Here is a 26,250-nt window from a genome sequence, read left to right on the forward strand (position 1 = left end):
GCCCGGCCCGGTTCGGCCCGGCCCGGCCCGCAGCGCCGCCGCAGCCCGCGCCCGGCCCCGCTCTCGCCCGCAACGATCGCGGCGCCCCCGTTACCGCGGCAACGGCGGCCACGCGGCACCGAGGCGGCTCCCCATTGGTCAAGCGGCGGAGGGGGCGGGCCCGAGGGCGGGGTCGCGCCGTGGTTGGGCAGAGCGGGCCCCGCGGGGAACCGGCCCCGCCCGCGCGCTCCTTGAGGGAAGGCGGCATCATGGCTGCGAGGGGGGAACAGCGTCCTCASCCCAGCGCTTTTAGAGCAAATAAACCTGTTTTTCGAACTTAAATCGTAAAACTGGGCCCACCWGCTGAAATACCAAGCGCGTATTGAGGCTGAGGGCATCTCTCACGTATTCACATAACTGTGCATGACAACAGAGAGGAGGCATATTTCATTTAACAATATTTTGTATATTTTATTTAACAACAAGCATGGGAGGCGTTACCGAGAAGTGCGTAACAAAAGACCAGCCCTGCCCCAAGGTTGCTTTAAAAAACTTCTACTACATAAAGAGGAGTTAACATTATAGGTGAAAGTTTAAAAAAAAAAAAAAAAAAAAAACACCTATTCCTTGCCACTGAAAGTAAAAGATGCCGAATTAAGAAAAAAAGTTTTTTTTCTTCTTTTTTTAATGTGTGCAGGTGCATATATACATACATGTTGAACAGTGCATCTACAGTTACATTCACACTTACCTGCCCTTCATGGAGTGCCTGGGAGGGTACCGTGATACCATGATAACTGCACTAGTGTCATTAATAAAGAGCATAAAAGAATTCAAGTAATCCTTCACTGCTTGCTAACTGATTTATTAGATAGGAAAATGTCCTCTTCCTGCCCCACTGTTGTAAGAAACAGGAGACTACAGTCTGTACAATATTGTAATCTTTTCTTGCAAATTTAGTGCAAAGAAGTTTCAGCATTTATTCACCAACCTGTTAAAAATACTAGTCATTCATACCATTATACCTTCTTAAAATGCATAAATGCAAAAAAAAAAGTGTGATAATTCTTGCTTTTAAACACTTAAAATGAAGGGAGCAATCATTGTGTCATGAGTTAATAAAATTTCCTTAAGATTAAATTCCAGAGAAGCTGTACATAAAGTTTTTTAGTGCTAAAAATCTACAATACATTTTTCAAGTATAAGATACTGAAATATTATTGCCAATAAATAGTTGTGCTGTAGTCAAAGCCATGGTTCACCTGCTGAATCATTCACATCTCAACATATTAGGATTTAGTTTTTCACTGAGTTTATGTATTAAAATTGCTAACTCTTCTGTTGCTTGGGACTTATCCTCCAAAAGTTCATAGCGAAGACTGGAGATATCTTGCTTGATTTCCTTTAACTCACCTGCATTAATCATTGAAAGAAATACTTGTTAGCAAAGTTGGCTGTATGTTCATATATATAAAATAAAGTTCTGTCAAGAAATACCAGAGCCTATTTTGGAATTATTTCCTGCTCATCCAAGATGATGCTGAGGGCAGGGACAGCAGCAACACTCAGCATGTGTAAACATGTCCACCCCTGAATTGTACCCAAGGTATTTTCATAATCCAGCACACTCTGCTAATGTTGTGTTTCACAGATACACTGAATACCAAAGATTCACAATGCCCTTTATATAAGTTAATGAATTAATCRTAGCAACACTGCTGAGCAGTTGGTAAATATTAGTATTCATCCCCCCCGCTTTTATAGAGAAAAGGCAAAGAGGTTTTTTTTCTGAGGTGATATGCTTAGATCACACAGGGAAAGTGTGGCAGAGCCAGCAAGAAAACTCACGGCTTCTGAGTCTGCCTCCTCTTCCTTAACAATAGCCTTTGAATTAGAAAAAGTCACTTGGTTTAATATTATGTTAGAATTCAACACAAGCACTAACACCCCATCTAAGCAGGAACCATCTTAGTAGGAAAACAATGGTCAAGGCCAGATTTTTAAAAGGCAACGTTATAGGACATTCCTTATATGTTCAGCCCAGCAAAAAGCTCTTTGCTTTGCAGCCAAGCCCRCGGTTCAGGGGTTAGCCAACTCGCCCAAAGTGGAGGAGCCTCTAGGAAAACCATGATGTACATCACAATTCTTCTGCACGTTAACTGCCTTACTCATGTAAGCCAGTGTGTGTAAATACCCACACAGACATCAAGGCACTGGGAAGACCTAAACTCCACAGGTATTGGTGAGAAAAATGTGGTCTTTGGATTCCTCCAGCTAATGGGGAATAGAACTATTGTTGCAGTTACTTGCATCTTCAAAGCGCATAGCCCTGAAAAGGTCATTAGTCTACCGCCTAATCATGTTTCCCTAGAGAGCAGAGTGCTGCCCTCTCCTGACTACTTCATTTCAAGATTTGCCCAGACCTCACAAGTGGTTTGGTTTGTCGTTGTCTTTTTTTTTTTTTTTTTTTTAAGCCCTCAGGTTTGCCTTTCCTTGCTGGTAGGCAGGAGAAATGGGGCCTGAGTCATACCCAAACTGGGAGTCAGGGTGTGTGTCCGGTGCACGTCCCCCTCCCACTGTTACCACACGAGTTTGTGAGGCCCCACAGTTCAGACACACATGGGAAGATCAGAGCCATCGGTTCACCCAAGATCTCTGGTCTTGCACTAAAATGGATCTTGGTTTTCCTCACCATACAGCTAATGCTACGCAGTTTTCAACTGCATAGATGAGRATTCCACAAAACATTATGAGCGAAAGGAATGCAAGTAGCTCATGGCACAAAATAATAAATAGTGTGTTCAGCTGAATGAGACAGAGAGAAAGGGACCCCAAAAGCACTGACTGAGGACTCTGGAAGTCTGGAAGTTAGTGGCTTCTTTAAAAACTTTCCTCTGTATCTCTAGGCAAGTCATGTCTAGGTCCCAATTTGCCATGAATAGGGCCCGGAGTTCATTTATTTTTTTTGCTCTACTTGTCTATTTTTATTGTCAAAGACAKGTAATCCTTACCGTCCATCTTATTTCAGTGCACTTCAAGTAGAACRCAACTCACATTTTAACCAAAGCCTCCATGCACCATTGTAATCCCAATTCCCAAAACAAAGTGGCAAAAATTGCCKCTGCATGTTACAACTGCAGTGTCTCTTACCTTCATTTACTTCATCATTTTCTTTATCCACTTGTGCTTTCAAAACATAACGTTTTATCAGTCTCTTCATTATTTGCTGCCAGATTAAAAACAGTTATACTATCAGATAAGCATTTATACTAAACCTCTGCTCACTTCTGTTTATTAACATTATTTCTCACTTCCTCAACAGCAAAAGAACAAACAACCCTAGATTAAGCACTTGTCTTCTATTTTTTTTTGGTGTCATACATATATATATACACACATGTATGTCATACATATATATACACACACACACGTATGTCATATGTCAGCATTACAACAAAGCACTTTTCTCGCTCAGTCATCTCTAATTTACAGGGTATCACCACTGATACCAGGGAACATGGGCAATATGGAAATATTGAATGTAGTTTCCTTTATTTTAACACAGTGTAACAGGAAGAAGCAAGGTAGTTTGTCTTCGTGTGAAGAGTTTGCTTTTTCAGAATTTACCAGGTGTGCTGACAGAGGTTTATACACTACAGGATGCACAGACCTAATGATATGGATGTAACAAGCATCTATATCATCACCAGTGCAAAAGGGCAGTGGTGAAAGAAACCCTGTATTTTGTCTAGCACTTTTCTGCCATGATCTTGATGGCCTTAGCACATGTGCAGCCACTTGTGTGGTGATACTGAGTCTCTTACACAACACAGAACTTTTCCCTATACAAAACCCTCTGAGCACCAGGTTATACCTAACATGTGGTGCCAGATCTGCTGTAGTTATCTTGGCCCAGAACGAACTCGAGGAATGAAGTATGCCATAGGAGTTCCGGGCATTGGCTGGCCCTATCTGCTCTTCTGGCTATCTGCTCTATCTGGCTCCCCTTCCCTTATTCTGGTATGAATACTCCGAAAAGGACTGCTTAGAGTGGTTATGGTATCTTTAGAACTTCAGTGGAAGTGGACCGGGCACTGGACATTCTGACGTGGAGCAGGAGGTTGGACTAGATAATATACAAGGGTCCCTTCTAATCTAAACAGTCGATAACTCTATGAATTAAAAGTCTGAAATAATTACTCAGCTTAAATGATGAACCATTAACATAGATATCTATTTTCACACGCTTTCATTGCTCAGCAGTGGCCAGTGTACATACTCACCTGATACCGTGTTGGTTGATTGAGAATACTGTTAAAACTGTGTGATTCAAAAACTCTGGAGTTCGACTGAGTGAAAAGGTTTAACTAGGAAACAACGAAACAAGATTTAAGCACTTATGAAATTCACAGTTATAAATCATCTGCTTTTTTTTTTCCTTGAAGATTTTTTATCTTCACTACTTCAGAGGCTTAATTTCAAAAGAATGAACACTGATTGCCTGATTGCCTTGATTTGTTTTTTAATATTGCTCTTTGCAGCCATCCTGTTCACAGCACAGCTTCAAAGCAATTGTGCTCACAGAGTTCAGAAGATAACAAGTTACCACTTGAAAGCAGGAATGAATGGCCAGATCAAGGAAGGACTCTCTGAAGTGGCTTTGGCAAAGGGTTATTGTGGACCTGCACCCTTAGGCACATGTTCAGCTATAAGAAAGCTCTGCCCAGGTCAAAGTAGCTGCAAAAGGCTTCTTCTGAAGCAAAACTTTCAGGAATAGCAACACCTTCAGAAAACTGGTCACTGCTCAGTTATCAGAGGATCAGCTGACTCCATCGCAAAGGCATCACATTCCCTCACACATTGCCTGTGTGGTGAAGGAAAAAGCTAGCTCTTCATATGAGGATTTGTGGTCTATGAAATTCAACTGTATGGTGACATCTCTCCAGCATTTTTGTTCAGAGGCTGAAAGCATTTTTGTTCAATATTTAGGTCATTCCAAATGGGAATTACTTGCATCTTTGATTACTCAGTTATTTTTGTTCAAAATGTGTTTTTGCAAATGACAACATGAATTATAGATCTTTAAATACAAAAGCCTAATCATCAGAAGTAGAAATTATCTGCTRAAATGTAGAGAAAAACAGAAAGCTGAGTTAGAAAAACAGCTCATTACTACATTCAGAAGATTTTAGTACRTACCCTAGATTTGGAATTTCCCATTCCCATTTCAATGTCCTTCTGCAGCCGTCTCCTCCTGCACTTAGAAAAGTTAATGATCCTCATGATGAAATAGAAAAAGGATTTGGGGCTTGGTACAAGACTGAACGGTGGAGGTAATGTTTTTCCATCATCAAAATATGATAACCAGAGTTTAGAACGGGCAAATTTCCATTCTACATCACTGTCGTCCTGCGTTAAGACACAAAACAGGGATGAGCTTTTTTTCATGATATGCAAAACTCCTTCCAAATGAAAGATCTTTTAAATATCTAACATTTTATGTAAAATCAAAATGTTAGTTACTTGCAAGTAAGACTCCTAGTAGTTCTGCAAAAATGCAACTGATTTATTGAATCTACTTCAACTAAAATTCAGCTGGGTCTCTTTATGTCAACATCTCATTACTGGTACTTAGTTCAAGCATGTGAACTATTTAAACATGAGTTATTTTTACACAGAATGAAAGCTAATATATTAACTCTCTGCTATTTATAGGGGAACATTTTTTTAAGTCTTTTTTTTTCTTTAAATTGGCTGCATGRATTTTGTACTCAAGCAAATGAAGCAATGGTATTGGCTTCCAAGCACGCACAGTTTAACCTAGTAAGGTTTCACAGCTTTTTACATAACCATGAACACAAACTGTCACTTATCAAGTGTCAAATTTGCTTCCATGAAAAATCTTGTCAAAAACTGACAGACTGATTTTGTCCTGATATATTCTAACCAAAATTTTGCAAATCTAGACTTGATTTATGGCCATACCTCAATCTCCTGATAGGAACTGTTGATCATAGCAATCAGCATGTTGAGCAGAACCACAACCATTGTTACATTGTATATGCCATAAAGAACATAACCAATGTTCTCTATGAATTTATGATCGTATTTGAGGACAACCGAGGTTACTTCAGACAAGCCAAATATTGACCAAAATAAAGTCTTGAAACTTTCTTCGACTCTGTATGAAGAGAGGAAGGTATTATTACTAGTTACATAAATAAAAGCATGAGCTGTGCTTATTTCTTTTTGGTTGACTTACGTTGTAAAGGCTGGGTTTAGTTTAGCTCCAAGGTAGTAGGAATACAGTATGAACATTCCAATCATAAATGCAAGAAAGACCATAATGAAGAGGACCATAAACTTGAAAATATCCTTAACAGTCCTTCCAAGGGAAATCTGCAGGGGCCCAAAACTCTCATTTGCAGGCAGGATATAGGCAATCCGAGAAAAGCTAAGCACAACAGCAATTGCATAAAGGCCTTCAGATATTATCTGAGGATCAGATGGGAGCCATTTATCTCTAGCTGGAAGATATGAAACACAGATAGAGAGTTATTCATTTATCATTGTTTTAAAAAAAGATTTATCATGCAACTAGCCAAGACAAGTGTCTGGGGAGTCCAGTAACTTCTACTCTGTTCTTGTTTCCTTTAAGTCACAAATATTGAAAGTAAATTACCTTTTACTAGACGAAAAAACATACTTGCTTCAAGATGAGAATCTCTTCTACAGTGTGTACCTGAACATGAACTATGCAACAATAAATAACTTCTTACTGCCTTTCATGACACGACCACGAGATTAAGCTCTTTTAATATGTACCGCCTAAAGCCAATAATTAACTCACATTTTGAGGTTTATTAGTGGAAAATGGTTTGGTTGAGTCATATTTTTTTTCCATTATATGAAGCTTTTGCCATTGTTACACATTCAGGATGTAACTAACAAACTAAGGTCATGGACATTCTTTTCATTGACATCAGTGGGAATAGGATCACGATTTTTACTTAGACTTACAGTATGTTCAGAAATAATAGTCTATATATAGTCTATATATAAATCATAAATTCTTTGTTATGTGAGTTAATGCACCTTTATGTTAATGAAAAATACCGCTGTATTAAAGTGTGCTTAACACCAAAATTATATGTACAAAATATTTAAGTACAAATTCACTTTCTTAGATATCAGTTAAAGTAATGAAGTCTGCTATTGTAATCTACTGAAGCTCAGAAAGTATGCTAAAATACACTGTCAGCAGCACATAGAGGCCTTTGTTGCTAGCTGCAAATAGAAATTATTTACATCTTTAAACACAATATTTTCACTGCAATAATTATTTAATACTCCTATCTGCATAGGACTTTCCTGGTTCTAAGCCTGGAATTAGCTTCTTCCTTAATCACAGAATGTCGAAATGTTGATAAACCTTTAAGAATATGAATTATGGTAATAAATCAACCAAAGCATTCACATCAAAACTGTATTTGTTCTGTGTAAAATCAAGAATAAAGAGATAGCTTGGAAAAAGTATAATCAGCTTGAGGAAAACAACAATTAAATTGTGCACAGTTACATTTAGATTGATTCAGTCCTTCCTATTGTTTGGTTTTAACACTTTGGCAAGTTTGATGATCACATTAGCATAGTAACTATTGTTTAAATATCAGAGAAGAAAAACAGACAGAAAACATAAGGTAATATTGTGGTCACGAACATGTGCTAAAACTCATCTTAAGACGTAAAAATGACAGTTAAGTTCACAGTGTAAACGAATGCCAGCCAGATTTTTTACTTTAAGATAGAAATTTGCAGAAAAATTGAACGCACCATAAGTAAAATATTCTATTTCTGGTGGGAGTGTGACTTCTGAGAGGTCACTCTCCACGATGTAGTTGTCCACATACTGTTGTGCTTTTGTGGCCTGCAGAAATGCCAGAAGCCTCGCTGTGAAGGCAGCAATGAAAATGGACAGCATCCCAAAATCCAAAACATTCCACAACTGCAAAATATATTCCCTGGGTCCTTCCAGCCAGAGCTCTTTGCATTCTGACCACATCATACCTGCAACGAGAAATGACAAAACACAGCAATGTTGGCCCCACTGTTTTCATTCAAGCTCTCTGCGTTCCCCRATCACGTGAAACCAGGGGACACAAGCAGAGCAGAAAATCACTTATTTGCAGTGTCACAGAGCTGTCATACACCTTGAATACGTCTGTCTTGGTTTTAACGGGATTGATCAAACTGCAAGATCTTAATATGCTAGAATAAAGTTCTGTCATCTCCATACTATATAAAGTAGCACCATAACTTTGCAATAAATGTGCATATGGAATAAAAGCAAAAGTATAACGTGCCAAGTTTCTAAAGAAGAAAAAAAGTTTTAAAAAACTCATTATTTTAGCATTTACTTTCACATAACACTTCTTAATGAAAAGGGCTAATTGTTACAGAAAGGTACAACTCAACTTTCCAAATGACAAAATGTAAATGGCAAAATYAGAATATTGGTTCTCAATAGAGTAAGATGCCTTTCAGAATGGGAAGGGAAATTTAGCTATTGCAATTAACTAATTCAGCTGTCTTAGCCAAACTTCTCTCCAGAGATTCATTCATGAGGAACTAATCCAGACCACAATCCCATCATAACTTAGACATGTAACTGCCGAGAATCATGATTTTTTCCTTACTTCAAATGTTTCTGARGGAAGGGAGAGAAGAGAAAAAGAGAGAGAGAAAAAGAGAGAGAAAGAGAGCACACGCGCGAGCGCAACAAACATTTTTTTCCCTTGTTTCTCTGAAGGAATAAAGCGAAGGGGTTCTACTGAACAGACCTAAACCATGGACTGTGGCTACAGGGCAGGTCTGGGGCTAACACCTCTGTCTCCTCAAATTTCTGCCTCCAAGAAGGCAGTCGATAGAGAGATGAAGGAGCAATATACCTACCAAGTACCCATACCATGATGAGCATTTCTGTCCAGGTGAACTGGGTAGTCTTCACCCTAAAGATCTGCTTAGGGTAATCAGTAACAGTGACATTGGGTAGCGTTGTTATTCCTTCGAATCTGTCTGAAGCATTGAACACCAGCAGGCCTAGGAAAATAATGAAGGATGCTGCATGTGCCACAAATTTCATAAATGGGCTTCGAAGAATTCTTCCAAGCTGTGAAGACAGAACAAAAGCTGTCACTCATCCATCTTGCAGATGCAAACTCTCTTTCATCCAGTTTCTCAGAAGCATAAAGACACACCCCAAGCTCAGGACAATCATAAACAAAACCTTTTATTCTCTACTCAAGAATAGTCAGGACAAGACAAGTGCCGTTCCCAACAGCAGACCCCCAAGGCAGCCCGGGGTCTGCAGCTGCCAGGGTCTGTCATCCTCTTCGGGAGYGTTCACGTTATTTCATAAACTGTAGATGGCAATGTTTGCAGGGAAATGCTCCAAGGAATGACAGATACACACTAGCCTTAGCCCGCAGGCCGTGTTTAAAGTGCCAGAGCCGGGCCCACCTCACTGGGGTGAATGGGGGCAGCCTCCTTTGCAGAGCTGTGACAGCCCAGGCCCAACGCTGCTGCCACYGGCGCCTCACAGAGCGCGAGCGGCAGCGAGGTCACCCCACACACCGCGGTCCACACACCAGCTCCAGCACAGGGACCTCCGGGAGGGACCACACATGGCAGCTCACCAGCCTCTCCTGGCTCAGCCCCCTTTGGAAAGAGCAGCACCTTCGAGGTGCATCCCATTTCTGCCCTGCGAGCGTGACCGCACATAGCGGCTCATCTCTGTTAATGCCAACACACAGCGCGCCGTGCTCRTGATGAGCCATCCCATCCACTGCCGGCTGTGCCCGGGTGCTGGGGCGCTGCAAGCAGCTCTCCTACTTTGTCGAGGGGTTTCTCCAAAGCCGAGGTCACCTACCCTGGACCGAGCAGCACGGCACATGTGTAGCAGCATTTACCACAACCTAYGCCAACAACCCCAGCATCCTTTCCTGCTCCTGACCTTTAGAAAGCGTTTTCAAATTACAATACCAAGCAACGGATCTAAAYACACAGTACATTTATTAGACATAAGCACAAGAAAAAATGTCAGGTGTTCCTGGTACTGGGAATTAAAGCTCAAGGACAAATGTCACTTTTCCATATTAGACACTAACTAAAAAAGATTAACACATTTCTATGACATAGTGCTCTGAGGAATATCTTCACTACTGATAATTACAGAAAGGAACATTTCAGAGAATAATTTAAATAATTATACCCTTTCAAAAAGGCTAATCTTTGGAGTAAACAAATCTAATGCAGAGAAAGCACCACATTCACTTGAAATATACAGGAGATGAGCAAAATCTTATTCCTTTATAAGGTGAGCTACAAAGGCAAAACCTAAGTTTGAATGAAACTAAGATTTCTCTACTGCRCAGTTAATGGAAAAAAACTTCTAAGATCATATTCAGCATGGAAGAATATTTTAAAAATCTTTAAAGATGATGAAACTTAGAAAAATCTTTTATTTCTGATATACTGAAGGTCTATCAATATGTTTCATTTTCAGATAGCTCACATGTTACAGACAGTAAGGATTGCAAAGAAACTTCTGTTATTTTCATTTGAGAGTAGCAGGAAATGTAGAATCACTCATTCATTTCTGTACCGTTTAAAAGAGCATTGTTTACAGTTCCACTCTCTTACGAATATATCATGCCACATGGCGGGAAGCTGCATTTAACTGGAGCGCTGTTCTGCGGTTCACCTGGTAAACTGACCTGCTAGCACAGTAACGGCAAATATTCTATTGAGGATTAAATTCTGCATCACTGCAGTCAACAGATATTTTATTGACGGTCTATAAAAGAACAACATCAGCCCCTAAAATACCACCAGAGGAGAACTGTTATCAAATCTTCTGGACCACTGCCTGTTGACTATTAAAAACCTTCAGTACTAAAACAAATACAAGAATTCAGTTACACTGCAGAAACTGCAAAATGAGCATGATCTAAAGAAATGTTTTTAAAAAGCCTTCAAATGAGCTTTTTCTTTCTTTAAACTTAACAACAATTTATGTTCCCATTAATGCCTCATCATTGTAGCTCCCCCTTTACAACATGACATAAAACAAACAGCATCATTTGGCTCAAAGCTACAGCTCACTAAAAATATGATTACTTAGAAGCAGCAATTTCAGGAGCATCAWGCTAGAGGCACAATACTGCATTTTGGACGCCTGATACTGAAAAACAGCACCCAGAATAATACAAGGTAAYTTAATCTGCAATTTATAAAAGTCAGTACCCTGCTACATGGTGCAATCCAATAGCCAATGGCTAGAAACGGAAGGCCCAACGCCACAACCAGCACCACCAGACACTTGATGGCTATGGTCTGCTCCCGCAATCCGGAGAGATTTTCATACCAGATCGTCAGTAGCTGTTGCTGACAGTTGGGATGGGCCACAAACTGCAAAGAAAAAGAAGGAAAACCACGACATGTTATAATTTATACTACAAGTTATATAAATATTACATACATGAACAGTGAATCTTAAGCATCTCGTGTTAATTTAGATGTTGATAAGCATGCTTTTCCCCTTTTCCTTTAAAAAAGGCTAATAGATAAAGAATATACTGAGATAAGAAATAAACAAAGCACAAATATATGTTTAAACCTCCCTGGAGGCACTAGTGGGTATTGAAAGAGTTCTTTATTCTTGTATTAACATCAATGAGGCCAGCTGTCACTTCTATTTGGAATTATCTGGCATACGAACAAATAGTCAGAAGCTACTTATTACAAACACATTTTTGTGTTTTGTAGAAGATAMAAACTTATCAAGCAGTAATACATAGAAATTCAATTTTGTGAATCAGATAGGATGCTCAGGTGGTCTAATGATGGTCCAAGAACACTATAATAGACTTTATTTCATGCTTTGTTATCCTTTACATTAACTATATAMAGTTCATTCTGCAATAGTTTTTCATTTTCTCTATTCAAAGTTTGTGCCTTCGATACTATCTTAGCTGAAAAATATTAAATGTTCAAATTTGACATTTTCAAAAATAACTGTTGCCTTTTTAGTATTTTAAGATTTTTAAAGCTCTTCAGTGTACAGATTGTTATCACTGTACAGTCTCGTGCTATTCTTAGATCTCTGTGTTTTGATGAGCTGTTAACATCTTTACAGAGGCTCAAATAAGATTTAAAAGGTGTATACTTTACCTAAAAAAATAAACATTTTGAGTATTTTYCTAAGCAGAATCATTTTATCTTCAATTAATCTTTTTAAGAGACATTTATTTTTGCTGACTGGTTCATATTATTACTAATCAATACTGCTCATTTATTCTAAAGCAACAGGAGCAAAAGATAAGAGTGGGGAAACCACAACAAGTTTGACTGAATATCTGAGTGAACTTCAAATTTCAGTATCTAATTCAACATTCCTGAGACAACATTCATGCATCTACATAAGAATGTCCTGATTATCAGTAGTCTAAGCATACACAGCTACCATTGACTTCAACTCATTCTTTCTTACTTCTCTTATAGCCTGAGCACAGCCACAGCTAAGCACTTCTGTACCTTAAGCGCTTTAAAATCTAAAAATAAAGTAAGTATCAGACAAACATTTAGATCAAGAAATAGAGCATTCAAGTGAATGTATCAGGCTTTAATCACAAAAGACAGTCAAAGAGACAGGTAGAGAATGCTCAAGATAAATGTGCAATTCTTCCTCAGACAATGGGTTATTTCAACACAACCTTGCTCCCCTGAGCCTTTTGTACAAGCTTCATTAGCCCTGGCTTCTGCAGGGCTTTCCCTGGACGTCAGAAATTTGGAAGGAAGCACTTGTTCAAATGCTCAGGTCCTCAATCGAGATGCATATTAAGGACCTAAAACCTATTATTAAACAGACAACTTCCCTCTTTCTGATCGGCAGCAAGCAAATGCACAAGTTATCTTCCTAAATTCAGTAAGATTTCAGCATAGGAAAAGGGTTGTTTCCTAAAATAATTCTGGAATGATAAAACAAGCTGTGACCAACTCCTGCAGTTGTTCTGATATTCTTCAAGCTTCATTCTCCTACAGCCTGAACCCACTAAAATGTGGTTGCATTTGTGGATGTTCATGGCCTGCTATGTTTTTTTTTTAAAGCACTGTAGATTTCTTGATGGCAAAGTTACCTTCTACGTGGATGGAGGAGGCTGTGTTSCCACCCCATGAGGACCACCGCAAACCACCAGGTGCTTCCAGCCCTTGCTGGATGCTGCTACTAAAGAAATGCAAGGGGGAGAGGGCAAGGCTGCAGCTCTCTGTTTCCTGCCCTGCATTTACAACTCCATTCCCGAATCATCATCACACTCACTGCTGCTATACCGTGGCCAGGGAGACTGCCACATCACAAGAGCATGTGGGACGTCAGTTAGGCACAAGAACAAAAGTCCTCACTGCAACCTGAAGTCTGTTTACATTCTGGTCACATTGGCTGACACTTCTAGCAAAACAGAATAAGAAATTAAGGTGATTGCACAAAAAAAAAAAAAAAAAAAAAAAAAAGGAATTATCAGGGTGGTGGGTTAAGAGGGAATTTTTATCAAGTTATCTATACTTTAAAAAACCCACTAAGCCATGTATATATATGTGTGTGTGTGTGTGTGTGTGTATATATATATATATTTAAATCATTTCTTCTGTTGAGTTCATAATGTACTATATGCACTATTGCTTGCCAGGCCATGCCTGCAAAGCATTTGTATTCCAAAACTCATGGAAAAGTGCATGCAGTCGTACAATAGGGCAGACTTAAAAATTAAATAGTTGGCAATGGGAATAGGGAACCTTAAATATCCCAGGAAAAGGAATTTGAAGCTGTTGCATAAGGTTTAAACAGGGAAGCAATCTTCATATTCTAATCTACTTTGCTCCAAAACAAAAGTATTTTGTTATGTGATTCATTAGCCAGTTAGCTCCATGTTACCATAGTTTGTGCCTGGAAGGGAAGGGCAGACAGAAATAAATAAGATAAAAATGTCTGTAAGAAATTAACATAAACTCAAGCAACATTTTTATTCTTTTAAACAGGCTGTCACRTCACTGAAAGCTTATACAAGGCTAAAAGTACCAGAAGGACTTTTGTGTGTGTTTGTGTAAACCAGTTGGTCTGTATATTCTGCCACATGTCCCCAGTCTCTTCCTCTGCTAGAAGAAATTACATTCACGATTCATGCCATTAAGTGACAAAACCTGTGGCAAGCTCGCTGCGGGCCAAGACATMGAAAAGTAGATAATTGCTTCATATTATTAAGACAAAAAATGACAGACTAACCCCTGGAAAGCGTAGTGGGAGCATCCACCTCATCCCTCCCATTTCCAGGACTGGGAAGAAACAGAAGGGGACTTTGAAGGCAGTTAGCCTAGGGGCCGCTTGCATCTCAACCAGAGCTGTGTGCTGGCTTATTGCTCTATCACTTGAGGCTGAGATGAGCTCTGCCTGCGCTATCTCTTCCCACAAAAAGGAAAAGGAGTCAAGGAGCAGAGCTGCCAATGGTTACGGCAAGTTCTTCTCTGGCAGAAAGTCTAAGAGCTCTCAAGAAGATCTTAGAGATTAATTTAATTGTTGGCAATTGCACTATTTGCACCACTTCCAAGCCCCCCCAGCAACTCACGTCACTTCTCCCATCCATAAAAGCTCTGAAACTCATTTTTTTCTTCATCTCTGCTGAAATATTTCCATTTGTTTTGGTTGTCATTAATCTCAGCAATTTCAACCCCTTCTCTGGCCATCTGTTTATGCATCTCCCCTCCTCCATCACACACCATTGCTCTCCTACCAATCACATCACACTGCAACCTTGTTTCCTCTCCATTTCGCCTCTCTTGCTTCCCATTCCATATAGTTTCTCTGTTTTTGCTACCTTGTSCTGTTATCACATATCTAATATTTTATAACCACTCCAAATCTCACTCAACAAAAAAATCATGCATGCAGAATATATCTAGTCATTAAAAAGTCCCAGTTTCACTCATCTACTTCTGAAGGCATACTTGCCAATAACCTTTTAAGACTCATTCATTCAATTTGCATTCATTTCCACGACCATGAACCAAGTGATCAGTAGGTAAATATTTTTCTGTACGAGTAAGAGTGAGTAAGAGGGATTATAAAGTAATGTTATTTATTCTAATATCCAAATCACCGAGCTTGGACCTAGCAGGAACAAATCCTGGCATATTCTCATACATAAACACACCACAGCAAGTGAAATCTGAATCTTTTGTCCTGTCTATTAGAAGCTTCAGTGTTTGAAAACTAAATCCCCGGGTTTTACTCAACCTCTTGCTCATTTCATTTGGAAATTCCATTTTGATATGCATCTGAACAAGGAGCGCAGAATCTGGCCCAGTGTCAGCTCCTCCTCTGGTTTTGCTGGCAGGCTAAAAGCCAAGCACAGCTAACGCACAGGGCAGGCACCAGCTGCAGGAGCAGTTCAGCATGGAGAGCCAGACTACTTCTCTGCTCCTAACTCCCTCAGATGTTCACTGTGAGGGCTGCAGTTTCAGAACCTTAGCTCCAAAATTCATACCCTATTTACAGAATGGGTTACTTTCTTATGCAGTGTCTTGGGTATAGAGTGCAAGAGTTTCATCAGAGCTAAAAGCTGCATTTCCCAGACCGCACTCCTGGGAACGTTAGCTCACTTGTCACACGGTGTTTTAGTGTCTCTCCCTCTGCCACAGGGCGCGTTGCTCATGAGCCACTTCAGGGAAGTGCAGTTCTCTTTAGCTATACTATCTGTTTTGCAACAGTCAACTGATCCAATATAACTAATCCAGTTAGAGTACAGCTAAAAATATTGAAAATTAAGAAAAAGAGGCCACATCCTTGCCTGCTTGCTCTTGCTACAGGGCTGAAACCATCCCCTGTGCCATTCCCATATGCGCTGTTCTGCAGCCCGAGCAGTGCTGCGCTCGGCAGCAGCTGCAACAGGGCTGACCTCAGCATCCACAGACCACAGCAGCAGAAAAACTTCCCAGCTCCTTCYTCGCCAACCTCTGCACTGACTGTCTCCAAGGAACAGTAGTATATGAACACRGAGACAATTCTCTACCATCTATTTATTCTATCCCACCACAGGCACCACTCATGTAGGCTCTGAACTGCTTTTCTCAGGGACTGCAACCAACCTCTTGAGTTTATCTACAAATAACTCATCTCTTGCAGGAGGGAACAAGTTTGCTACAGGGAATTGTATCACGTTACAGAGATTTTTTCTATTCTTAACAGGTCTGGGGAACCCTTTGCTCACAGGTGACAACCATCTCTTAAAAGAAAATTAGTCTTCAACAACAACATAGAAACAAGAGGCTCAAAGGTTTGGTCCACRCTGAAATACAACAGCACAAAGTGTATGATAACATGTTTGTCTACTGYAGCTAGGGTTTCTTTTTTATACATTTTTATACATTTAGTTCAAAGCTGTGCTTACAACTTTTGTTAGCCATCTTCAGAGGCCATGATAAATACCAACTTCTTCCAAGAGTCCTGACAGGCTGGTTACAAATCATTTTATATGGCAGATGGGCTCAACAGGTGGCCACATAACACAGTATTATTTCTTCTGAAAGGCACAGAATTCTTGCAGAGATGATGAAATTATAATGGCTGTTAAGACTGGGAATTGTGGTGACCATGTAAATAGGTAGCTGTAAATAAAACATAGGCGCTGCTGTATTTCTCGAGTCCTTTTGACATTCTTGAGTCCTTTTGACAGGCTATCATATTAACTATTTYCTGTGCTAATCTAGTAGGATCTTGGGAAAGAACAGCACAACTATACATTGAAACTGCAAGAATATATGCATTTGTATCTACAGCAAACAGATTGTGCAACACAGTTTTGTTTTTGATATGTAAGATAATTTCACAAAATAATTTTGCTCATTAAAAATAATTTGATGGGGTTACCAGCTGAAAACACATAGCACTTGACAAGACACAAACACAGATGTGTAAACTGATAAACCTTCAACAAACTGATTAGCTGACAACAAACATGCCATGCATTTCCAGGTTCCAATCTTACAATATTTTCCTTTTTTTTTTTTNTTTTTTTTTTTTTTTTTTTTTTTTTTTTTAATTCAAGGAACATCATGTAGGCAGTCTCTCTGTGCTGTTTTTTGATACCCACACAGTAGCAGATGAGCTCCTTGATACAGTGTTATGTTTTAAAGAAGAGGAAGAAACAGTATAGTTAATGACAATGCAAGTAAACCCTTTCTCTTTTCAGAGTAATAAAATACAAACCTTTGTTCCACAAAATATATAATCTGTTGGTGGTAGGAATAATGGCAGAATGCTGCAAGACTTACTAAATTTACTTTTGAGTATTTAGTTGCCTCATTATTTATGGTAAAAGGAAATATAACAAAAACCAAAACAGAACAACCACACACAAAAACAAACAACCAAACCAGTTCTTTTCGTTGGTTGAAACCAACACTATTCATAATACAGTTTTCTCTTTTGATTATATTATCAGAGAGGCAAAAAGGCATATACTTATAGAGTGAAAAACCTGGCCCAATCAAAACCTTCACAATTTTTTGGTTCAACTGGAAGAATGATCTGACCAACCTAGCTAGCATAAATCAGCTGTGCTAGCAAAGTTATGTCATTAAAATCAGCTATCAATTCTCAAATATGGTAGGTTGGTTAAAGAGGACTCCTTCACGGGAGCACCCTTCTGCCTGCCTGGATACCCTGGGGATATCCTGGTTATATTATCTACCCTTTTATTAACACTAGCAACCCCCAGGTGGTAGCACACGTGGCACGATGAAAGGACACAACGTCCACATATCACACGGTCTCCGAGCAGTGGCTCAGAAGAGTTACCTTTTTGACCTCGTACTTGATGGCCAGCTTGACGCGGCTGAGCGACGCCCTGTGCCGCTGCGCTTCCACAGGCTCCGAGTTCAGATCCCCGTTTAGAATGGCCTCCACTTCCTCTGAGTCCCGGCAGAGGTCGAGGACGCCCACCACAAAGTCCTTGCACTGCATGGACAGCTTGCGATAGTCATTCTAGAGCAGAAGGGCAAGAGAAAGGGCCCGTAAGGAACATGCTWAAGAATCATCAGTGAGGAAAAGCAGCYGTTAAATCACTAAAAATAACAGCTTTGGAGTTTYACAAAATACGTCGAGTTAAGAGTGYATCTGACWTTACAGACTTCGCATGGCAGAATCATTTTTGGTTGTTACAGGAAATGTTTTCCTGCTGTCCACCTAAGCARAACAGCGAAGGCTTTGAGCGATGTAGATAACTAATGAAATAACGCTTATAGGGTTGCCTCCTGGGCTACGAATATAATTTCTTCCTRCAGTGCTGAAGTAGCATTTTTACTCTCATTTATACGGTATTCATTTTCCCACCTTATTTCCCCTCTGCTTCCCACCATTAATTAAATTGGCTTCACATGTAACATTAAGTTACAAAGTTACTGCAGAGAATAACTGCAGCAGGAAATTGGGCACCTGGGTGCCCTCCTCCTATTCAGACTCTYTCCCAAACTTAATCTGAATTGTGAACTGTATTTCCGTGAACTGAACTAATTTTAAATATCGTTTAAAATTGTTCCCTATTATGGGCTTTAAACAAGGCTTCCCAGGTTGGCCTAGACCATCTCAGTTGCTCCCTCCTCCAACTCCAGGATAATTAGGCACTGCAGAAGCCTCGATTTCCTCCTACTAAGGCAGCTCTTCCTGTGCCCTCCGCCGCTGCCACCTTCTCTCACTCTGCACGATATCATCAGCCATTTCCCAATTCAGGGCATGACGATTTCACCCATGAAATCTCAGTATATTACACAGTAGAAGCAGCAGCTGCTTCTGCTGATGCTCAGTCTTTCTTCCATCCCTCCACAGAGCACCCTGCAGCACCTCACACGTCTGGGCCTCCCTYAGCCATGCTCCCTGTGGTGACCGTGCCTGTGTGCCCATCCACATGCTGTGCCTCGGACACGGTGACAGCCCTTCCCTCTGCACGCACAGCTTGCCTGGCACACGGCTCCCAAAGCCCACGCTCCTCCTCCTGATTCTTTTGGCCTCCTCTCTCTGTGCAAGCTTAGACTTTGTGTCTCAGTTTATCAATGAGTTCAGTGAGAACAAAATGTAGACTAAAGACAACCCCAGTAGTGTCAGCAAAGWAAAGCAACATCTTGCCTTCAGCTTATTTCAGTCTTATCATGCTTTATTGCTTGAGTTTTTACATTTTTGAAGACAAATTTCCTACAGATGTACAAGAACTTGAAACATTTTGCCTTAAATTTCTTATTTAAGAATTGTTCCCACATTTGCACTACAACTGAAGAAACATTTAATGAGCTCGCCAAGCACAAAACATGATAATCATCAGATACAGCACAATGTTAACTCAATAAGAACAAGATTGGCAAACGATTTTCCTTTAGCAATATAAAAAAAATGTAATTTTGCTACTGGTATCATGTGGCAGCTTCATTAGCTTCAACAGTAGCACTTTAGAGCTGAAAGAAGTTACATTCTTCACTTTAATTYTGCAGCGACATGCAACTTTACAATATTTTTTAAAAAGTCACTCCTTGTTTTAGTATTAATTCTATCTGCCCTGTGCTGAAAGGTGACATCTCATTAAGTTTTAACTAAGTTCAGTTTAGCTGACTTTGGACTTTTGAAGATCCTCATGGAACATCAGAGTTCAAATTTCTCTCTTGCATGAAAATGTTACAAGACTTGAAAGCCACTGAATGAACCTGACTCAGACCTTGAAACCTCTAGGAAACCCTCTACACTTTACACTAGGAAAACTCATTACACTTCCAGGTGTCCAGGTCTTTATTTTATTTATTTGAAAAATCCAATTTCTCTCAGTCTACTTGATTGCTTCATAAGCACAACARCCCAGCTTAGCCCACATTGTAACCACGGGACCCAATCCTCAAGCCATCTTCTACCTCTCGGTAGGCTGAGGTTTCACAACTGCTGTGCCGGCAGCAGAAGCCACATCCTGTGGCCTGTCCRCCCCACACACAGCTCTTATCCTGGGAAGCTCAAGAGATCAAACGAAGCCCAAGTCTCTCATCTCTTCTTTATTCTACACAAGGCCATCAAACTCCCCGCCTGAAGCGCCCAAATGCGGTTCGACTGCCTGCCACATTCCCTGCAATGCAAATTGCCCGTGGTCTAAGGTGCAGCTGCCCTGCAGTGGAAGGCCAAACAAGAGCAAGCACTTCCAGACCTGCTTACATCAGGGGGCTCCTTGTCTATTTTTCCCCTGAGAACCCAGGGACTCCAATTCCTCAGCTAGTATAACGCATCTTCAGTTAATCCACTGCTTAACGTAGCTGGTTTTAATGGCTATATATATATAATCTTAAATGACATCTCAAAAAACACTGGTTAAGACATCTTTGTAATGCCCAAAATAACCATGAAGAATACAGACTGATATCAGAGACAACACCCTTATCTAACGCACAGCTGTTCTTGAGTGGCAGCACAGACCCAGGCCTCACTAGCACTTTGAGGACCCTGGCACATATCAATTTTCATATCTCAGTCTGTCCAAACCTGCATATTCCATTTGCACTCATAACATTAAGAATACATTGAGTTTAAACAGAATTATTACAAATATATTAGCTTGTACATGAACAGTAAAGTGYACTAACAAAAATGCTAAGCAAAGATTTTGTCCTTGAGATATTAWTTTTTAAAAAAAGTTATAAAAAGAAATTTACAAATAAAAATTATATCTACTCAAATAAAATGCATATATCTACTTCCTGTTACATAAGATTTTCCTAAGTACTGCAGTTYGTGACTGCAACTGTAAGTAACATAACTAATTCACGCACCTCCATGCTGAAGCATTAAACGGTCCTTTTGAAATTGTGTGTGCAATTAGCCAGTTTGCATATATGACTGTAGGAACTGCATATGCAAATCGTGCATACAGTTGCACTAACAGTCACAGAACTTCATCTTGTCCTCTAGAAAATTGGTCCTAAACGCAGTTCAAGCTTGAACACTCTCTGTKAGTTCAGCTGAGACAACACTATGCAAATTCACTTGGACCTGTGACAGATTCTGCCTTTAGATGCACGTCCRCGTCCTCCGCCGCTTTGGGTGGGAGCTTTCAGTAGAGCCAAGAAAAGGGATTTGTCCTATGCGCAGTGGGACTGCGCTCCCTGTGGTCTTGCCGTGACAGACGGGATGTCAGAGGCAGTGTCCGACGGCACCGTTTCCTCCGAGGGAATAGAGCCGGCTCCTACCGCGACCGCAGCAGGCTCAACCGCTACACACAGGCCGGCATGCGGCCTTCTAGCTACCTTGCCTTCTTCCGGAGGGGCGAGGGACTATTTCTGCTCCAAGGGAAAGTTTCATCTGCTGTTCTGATTGCTAGAAGTTCTCCTGTCACGCAGCAATTACATTTTCAAAGGGAGGATTACATTTTCAGGGAGGACAGTAAATATCAATTAGCTTTAGTAACCTACAGCATCTGCAGCAGTCAGGGCTTGATAAAAATTGAACACAAAAACCCCATATAAAACTGAATATTTGTAGCTGAAAGTATTTCTGGTGCTACTGGTATTGCAAAATACTCCAGTTGGACTCTCCAGCTGTGGCAGTGAACASAATGTTACATTAGTAAAATACGCAGTTCCAAACTCATCCTCCCCAGCCTGTCTCTCAAGTATAAAGCAGCTTATTTCAGAGGTCCAAAACCACTTCAGAAAGCCAAGTGAAAGCAGAAAGCTGCACCACAASTTATGCTAACTTAATAGTTAGAGAAACGTGGAACAAGGATTTCAGAAGGAGCCAAAAATATGGGAAGGTAAGAAGCGAGGGAAATGGTCTTTAAGGTTCCATTTTCCCCAATCGATTTTTACCCATTTTCAGCTTTTACCCACATGTGTCTTATATTGGAGAAAAAATGAGGAGTGGCTGGTTTCTTGATCCTCTCATACTTACTTCTGAGAGAAAAAGTCACTGTAATTAAGAATAAGGTTTTAATGCTGACATGGATAAGGCTGCCACGAATAAATGTACCAAGTCATTTAGCCACATTTCTAATTTACCTCTGCAACCTCTGATTTGCACACGGACATCAGGATTTGACACTATCAATCAGAAGGGAAAGAAGCTGGACTTGGTTTATGCAAATGAGGTAAGGTTCAGCTTAACAAGCGGGCATCAGGAAACTTCGGCCTCAGACTTCAACAGGTTAATGCCTTATTTCTCCGTGGGGAACCCATGTATAAAGCACTCCCCGTGCCCCTGCTCCACACCCCGAAGCGCACTGCAGCAAGCAGGCACTGGGAGTGCTGCGCACCTCAATTTACCATGCACACTGGGAAGAAATCTCAAGCAAACAGTTATGTTTTGAACCTGCATCAACGCTGGCAAGAGCTCAGAATGGATTTCTGCAAGACACAGCAGAGAGGTCGCTTGCTTCCTCCTAGATCCAGCTCTCCAGCTGCCAGCCCAGCACCCCACTCTACATTCGCGCTGCTGGCAGTTCTATCCACCTGCTCCAGCCCTCAAAGAACCTACAGACTGCTTGTCAGATGGGCAGTTCCAACCCTTTTGGACTCGTTAGATGTTCATACTAAAAAATTTCCTTGCCTCTGTTTTCCTCCTCCTGCCTTGACCATTCCCTCTTTGCTGCAGGAAGGGCAGCCAACCAGAGATGCTACAGGGAAGCAAGCAGCTCTCCTACCAGGCCAGACAGAGCACAAGGAGCAGCTGCTTGTGGCAAACTTCACTTGATTTGTTTCTGCCTATTGGTCTCTAGGTTGTTGTGCCCTTCTCTGGAAGCTGCTCCGTCTGTAGCGCTTGCTGTCACTTGGAAAGATTAATGCATCTTTTGCCTCCCTCAGATCTTTTATGAAGATATTAATTACACAAGTGGTACCCAGCACCCTGCAGGACCACATTAATTTTTTGTTACAACTAGATACAGTGCTATTAATATCACTACTCACTGGGCACAGACTGTCATACCCCAAGCTGTGCTTTACTTATAAGCTGTTGTCCTATCCTACTGGTTTGGCTTTGCTTTTGGTTTTAGTATTTTGGTTTTTTCTTTTCTTTTTCTTTTTTTTTTGGTTTTTTCTTTTCTTTTTCTTTTTTTTTTTTTTTTTTGGGGGGGGGGGGACAGGGAGGGGCAGTGCTAATGCACAAACTGGATTTGCTAGTGCTTTTAAAGCTATGAGAAAAACTACAGATCAAAGCAGCACTRGGCAATTGTTTACCGAGTTGTCAGTTATCTGATGGAGAAGCTGAGATGTACAGAAAAAGTCAGGGCAGTAACATACTGAACCAGTCAACTCAGAAACACTGCAGTAGGGACTACATCTGTAAACAGTTTAACTGCTGGCTCCGAACAAGTGACATTTCAGAAGGTACATTCAGAAAAAGCTTTCTATATTCCTAACAATTCAGAGATACTGTTTGAAATAAGAATGAATAAAAAACCGGAATAAGGTCAATGCTACAGTATGCTCAAGAAAACAGTAATGTTTTTGCTTTCTAAGCTTATACTACTGAGCATTTGAAACTAAAAACAAGTTTTTAATCTGTTATAGCAAAAAAAAGTTGTTTTCCATCCATCACAAGGTTATTAGAACTCAGTGTCCATTTTTCCCCCATTGTTCTGCATGCATAATAGGGGAAAAAGCTCTTTCATTTAAAACTGCTTTTTAATGGTTTATATATTGAGAATTCAAAATCAAGGGCAAAAGAAACAATGAATAGAATGAAAACATTGGCAACTGAGAAAAGTTAAAACACAGTTTCAAGCATTTAAAGACATTATAAAGTAACATGAACATTAAAATAGTATCAAAAATATGAAAACACCATTACCTTGAATTCTTTTTCAATGTTGGCCAACTTGGCAAGCTCATTGCTGAGTTCCAGAGCAGTGAGTACGGGATCTTCGCTGGAGAGGGACAGGTAGGCAGGACTAGCGAGTCCTTTGTAAGCATTTATGCGGGACCGAGAGTGACTGAAAGAATCATGCTTTTGCTTCTCCGTGCAGTCGTTACACTTGCAGAAATAATCATGAGGTCTCTCTATCCTTGCTCCTTTCATCAACAGCATGTGCACCACTTCGTATTTCTGGCAGTGGGCAGCTAAAATTATGGGAGTGATATCTGGAGAAAAGCGGGTACCGTCTTCGTCATAAGAGTAAAAGTCATCATCCTGGAGCTCCTGCTCACAAGGGCTCAGAGTCAGTCGCTTATTTGCTGAAAACCCAGGATGATTCAAAATTGCTTCCACTATCCTGATGTAGCCCTTGCTGATTGCGAGCAGCAGGGCATCTCCAATCCGCGCCAAGTTCTCTTTTTTTAACAGAAGTTCTGTCACTTCCAAATGTTCGTTCCCTACAGCAAGCTGCAAGGCGTTTTGGCCCATGTAGTCAACACAGTTGACATTCAGTGTCTTTGACTCCTCCAGCATTTTGCGCACCACAGGGATGTTCCCATACTCCGCTGCATCCAGGAAACGCTCCTCTTCAGCCGTGAGGCTCGTACCCCTGTTGTTGAACATGAACGCCGGGCCCCTGATGGCCTGTCGCCTTCCCTTCTCCCTCATCATAGTCATACGTCTCAGCGACGGACTTCCTTCAATGTACCTAGCACACATAAGGTCATAGAATTGCACAGTGTTGGTTACTCATCACTTGTACCTCCCTTTTGGCTGTAAAAATTGACAACTTAGTGATTTTGTCCTGTATCATTTGCCCATCTATAGGGCAGGATAATTCTCTATCATCATCTTCTGTCTTCACATTTGCTTAGACACTAAAGGACCTTGCAGGTTCAATTCCACAGGCCATTTCTGTTTCATCACTACAGTCAAGACTTTTTCTCCTTAATATAAGGCATCATCTCTCTTCGGAAATATCTGCCAGCCCCCYAATATATATACCCACATAGATATGTATATATAGACACAGATCTACCTATATACTTACACACATGTATATAAACTGAAAACATACCTGTGCTGCACTGGACTGGAGTGTCAACAGTTATTAATATTATTCACCAAAAGAGATGATAGTTTAAGGAAGGCAATATTCCTGCTTATCATACCAAAATCAGTATAAATTAGAAAAAGCTTTTCTTTCTGATGCCCTGCACAGCAGTACATGCTACAGTAGTCCGATCTCATGACCTTAGCATTTACTGCTAGCTGTGTTAATCAAATATGGCAGAATTTATTCGCCTGTTAATTTGGCCAAATGATAACTTTTCGAAAGCAGCAGTTCACACATGCTGAGCAGACTTCATGGATAGCAGCAACTGAATCGTTCCATTTCCAGATACYGGGCATCATCCAGTACAGATCGGGAACAGCTCTTAGTCCAAATGAAGTATTGTAATGCTATGGGTTGCATTGTTCCTACTTCTCTGACATGTTTACTGTTTAAGATGCTCAAAGGACAGAGTTGTCTGATGTTATTCCTGCCAAGAAATAGTAATAACAAAGAAAAAACTCTACCCCAAAAACATGCCCCAATCCCATAAGGTGATCAAAAAAGAGCAAAGTTAAAGAAGAATGAATAGGGAGGGTAGATTGCACTGGGGAGAAGAAATTTGGGTACAGCAAAGGGACATTGTTTATAAAAGGAAATTGAGAATCAGCTTATGAAGCAGTAAACTCCCAGAAAAGCTCATTGCAAAAGCAGAAAGAAGGGAGAGAAAAAAAAAAAGAGAAGCAGGGAAAGAGCAGGCAAGGTCACTTGAGGGACCACAGAAACCAGTATTCTGAGCCATAGAAGTTACAGACTGGTAACAGTGAGGGAAAAGCAAGACCAACCAGAGTGAGAAAAAACGCACAAATCAGATGTTGAGCTGGAACTAATCAGACAATAAGAACAGAGMGGGGAAAAGGGGGGTTGAAGGAGTGAGACAAGGAGTTGCAAGGAAACTGGAGCTAGGACGAGAGGTTGAAAACAGACCCTGTCCCACTAGAGGAAYCAGCCAGCCTGAGACATCAGGGAGATGGAACCAGGCCAAGGTGGCACAGCTGGGGGACAACCCGATGCTTGATGCCTGCCACAGTATGAGGCAGAGGTGCTCAGAATCTCGTAATCTTCATTCACTGCTGTCAGCAAAGAAGTGTGAAACCCATCAGCAAGCTCCCGTTCCCTTCTAGCTGGGATCAATATCGAGGAAGGCAGCATGCAGCTGCTATCAGTTAATCCATTA

General features: G+C 40.6%; 2 protein-coding genes across 2 annotated transcripts in view; both read right to left on the minus strand.

Moving 5' to 3' along the window:
* The window catches only part of BBS7 (Bardet-Biedl syndrome 7), a 15,570-nt gene extending 15,323 nt beyond the window's left edge, over positions 1-247 (minus strand). Inside the window, exon 1 of the mRNA XM_026042730.1 lies at positions 95-247. Within this exon, the coding sequence (XP_025898515.1) occupies positions 95-247 (153 nt within the window). The remainder of the gene's footprint in view (positions 1-94) is intronic.
* Positions 248-777: 530 nt separating this feature from the next.
* Positions 778-24,661, minus strand: TRPC3 (transient receptor potential cation channel subfamily C member 3). Its single transcript, XM_026042719.1, has 11 exons — positions 23,897-24,661; positions 17,888-18,073; positions 11,284-11,448; positions 8,932-9,148; positions 7,813-8,046; positions 6,242-6,506; positions 5,965-6,160; positions 5,179-5,388; positions 4,263-4,346; positions 3,130-3,205; positions 778-1,392 (listed from the first exon to the last, which is right to left on the minus strand). The coding sequence occupies exons 1-11, from the start codon at positions 24,635-24,637 to the stop codon at positions 1,250-1,252; spliced, it is 2,517 nt and encodes an 838-aa protein (XP_025898504.1). The 5' UTR covers positions 24,638-24,661; the 3' UTR covers positions 778-1,249.
* Between the last annotated feature and the right edge of the window lie 1,589 nt (positions 24,662-26,250).

Source organism: Nothoprocta perdicaria, unplaced genomic scaffold, assembly GCF_003342845.1.
Source record: "Nothoprocta perdicaria isolate Ctin4 unplaced genomic scaffold, notPer1 scaffold_312, whole genome shotgun sequence".
Taxonomy (NCBI): Eukaryota; Metazoa; Chordata; class Aves; order Tinamiformes; family Tinamidae; genus Nothoprocta; species Nothoprocta perdicaria.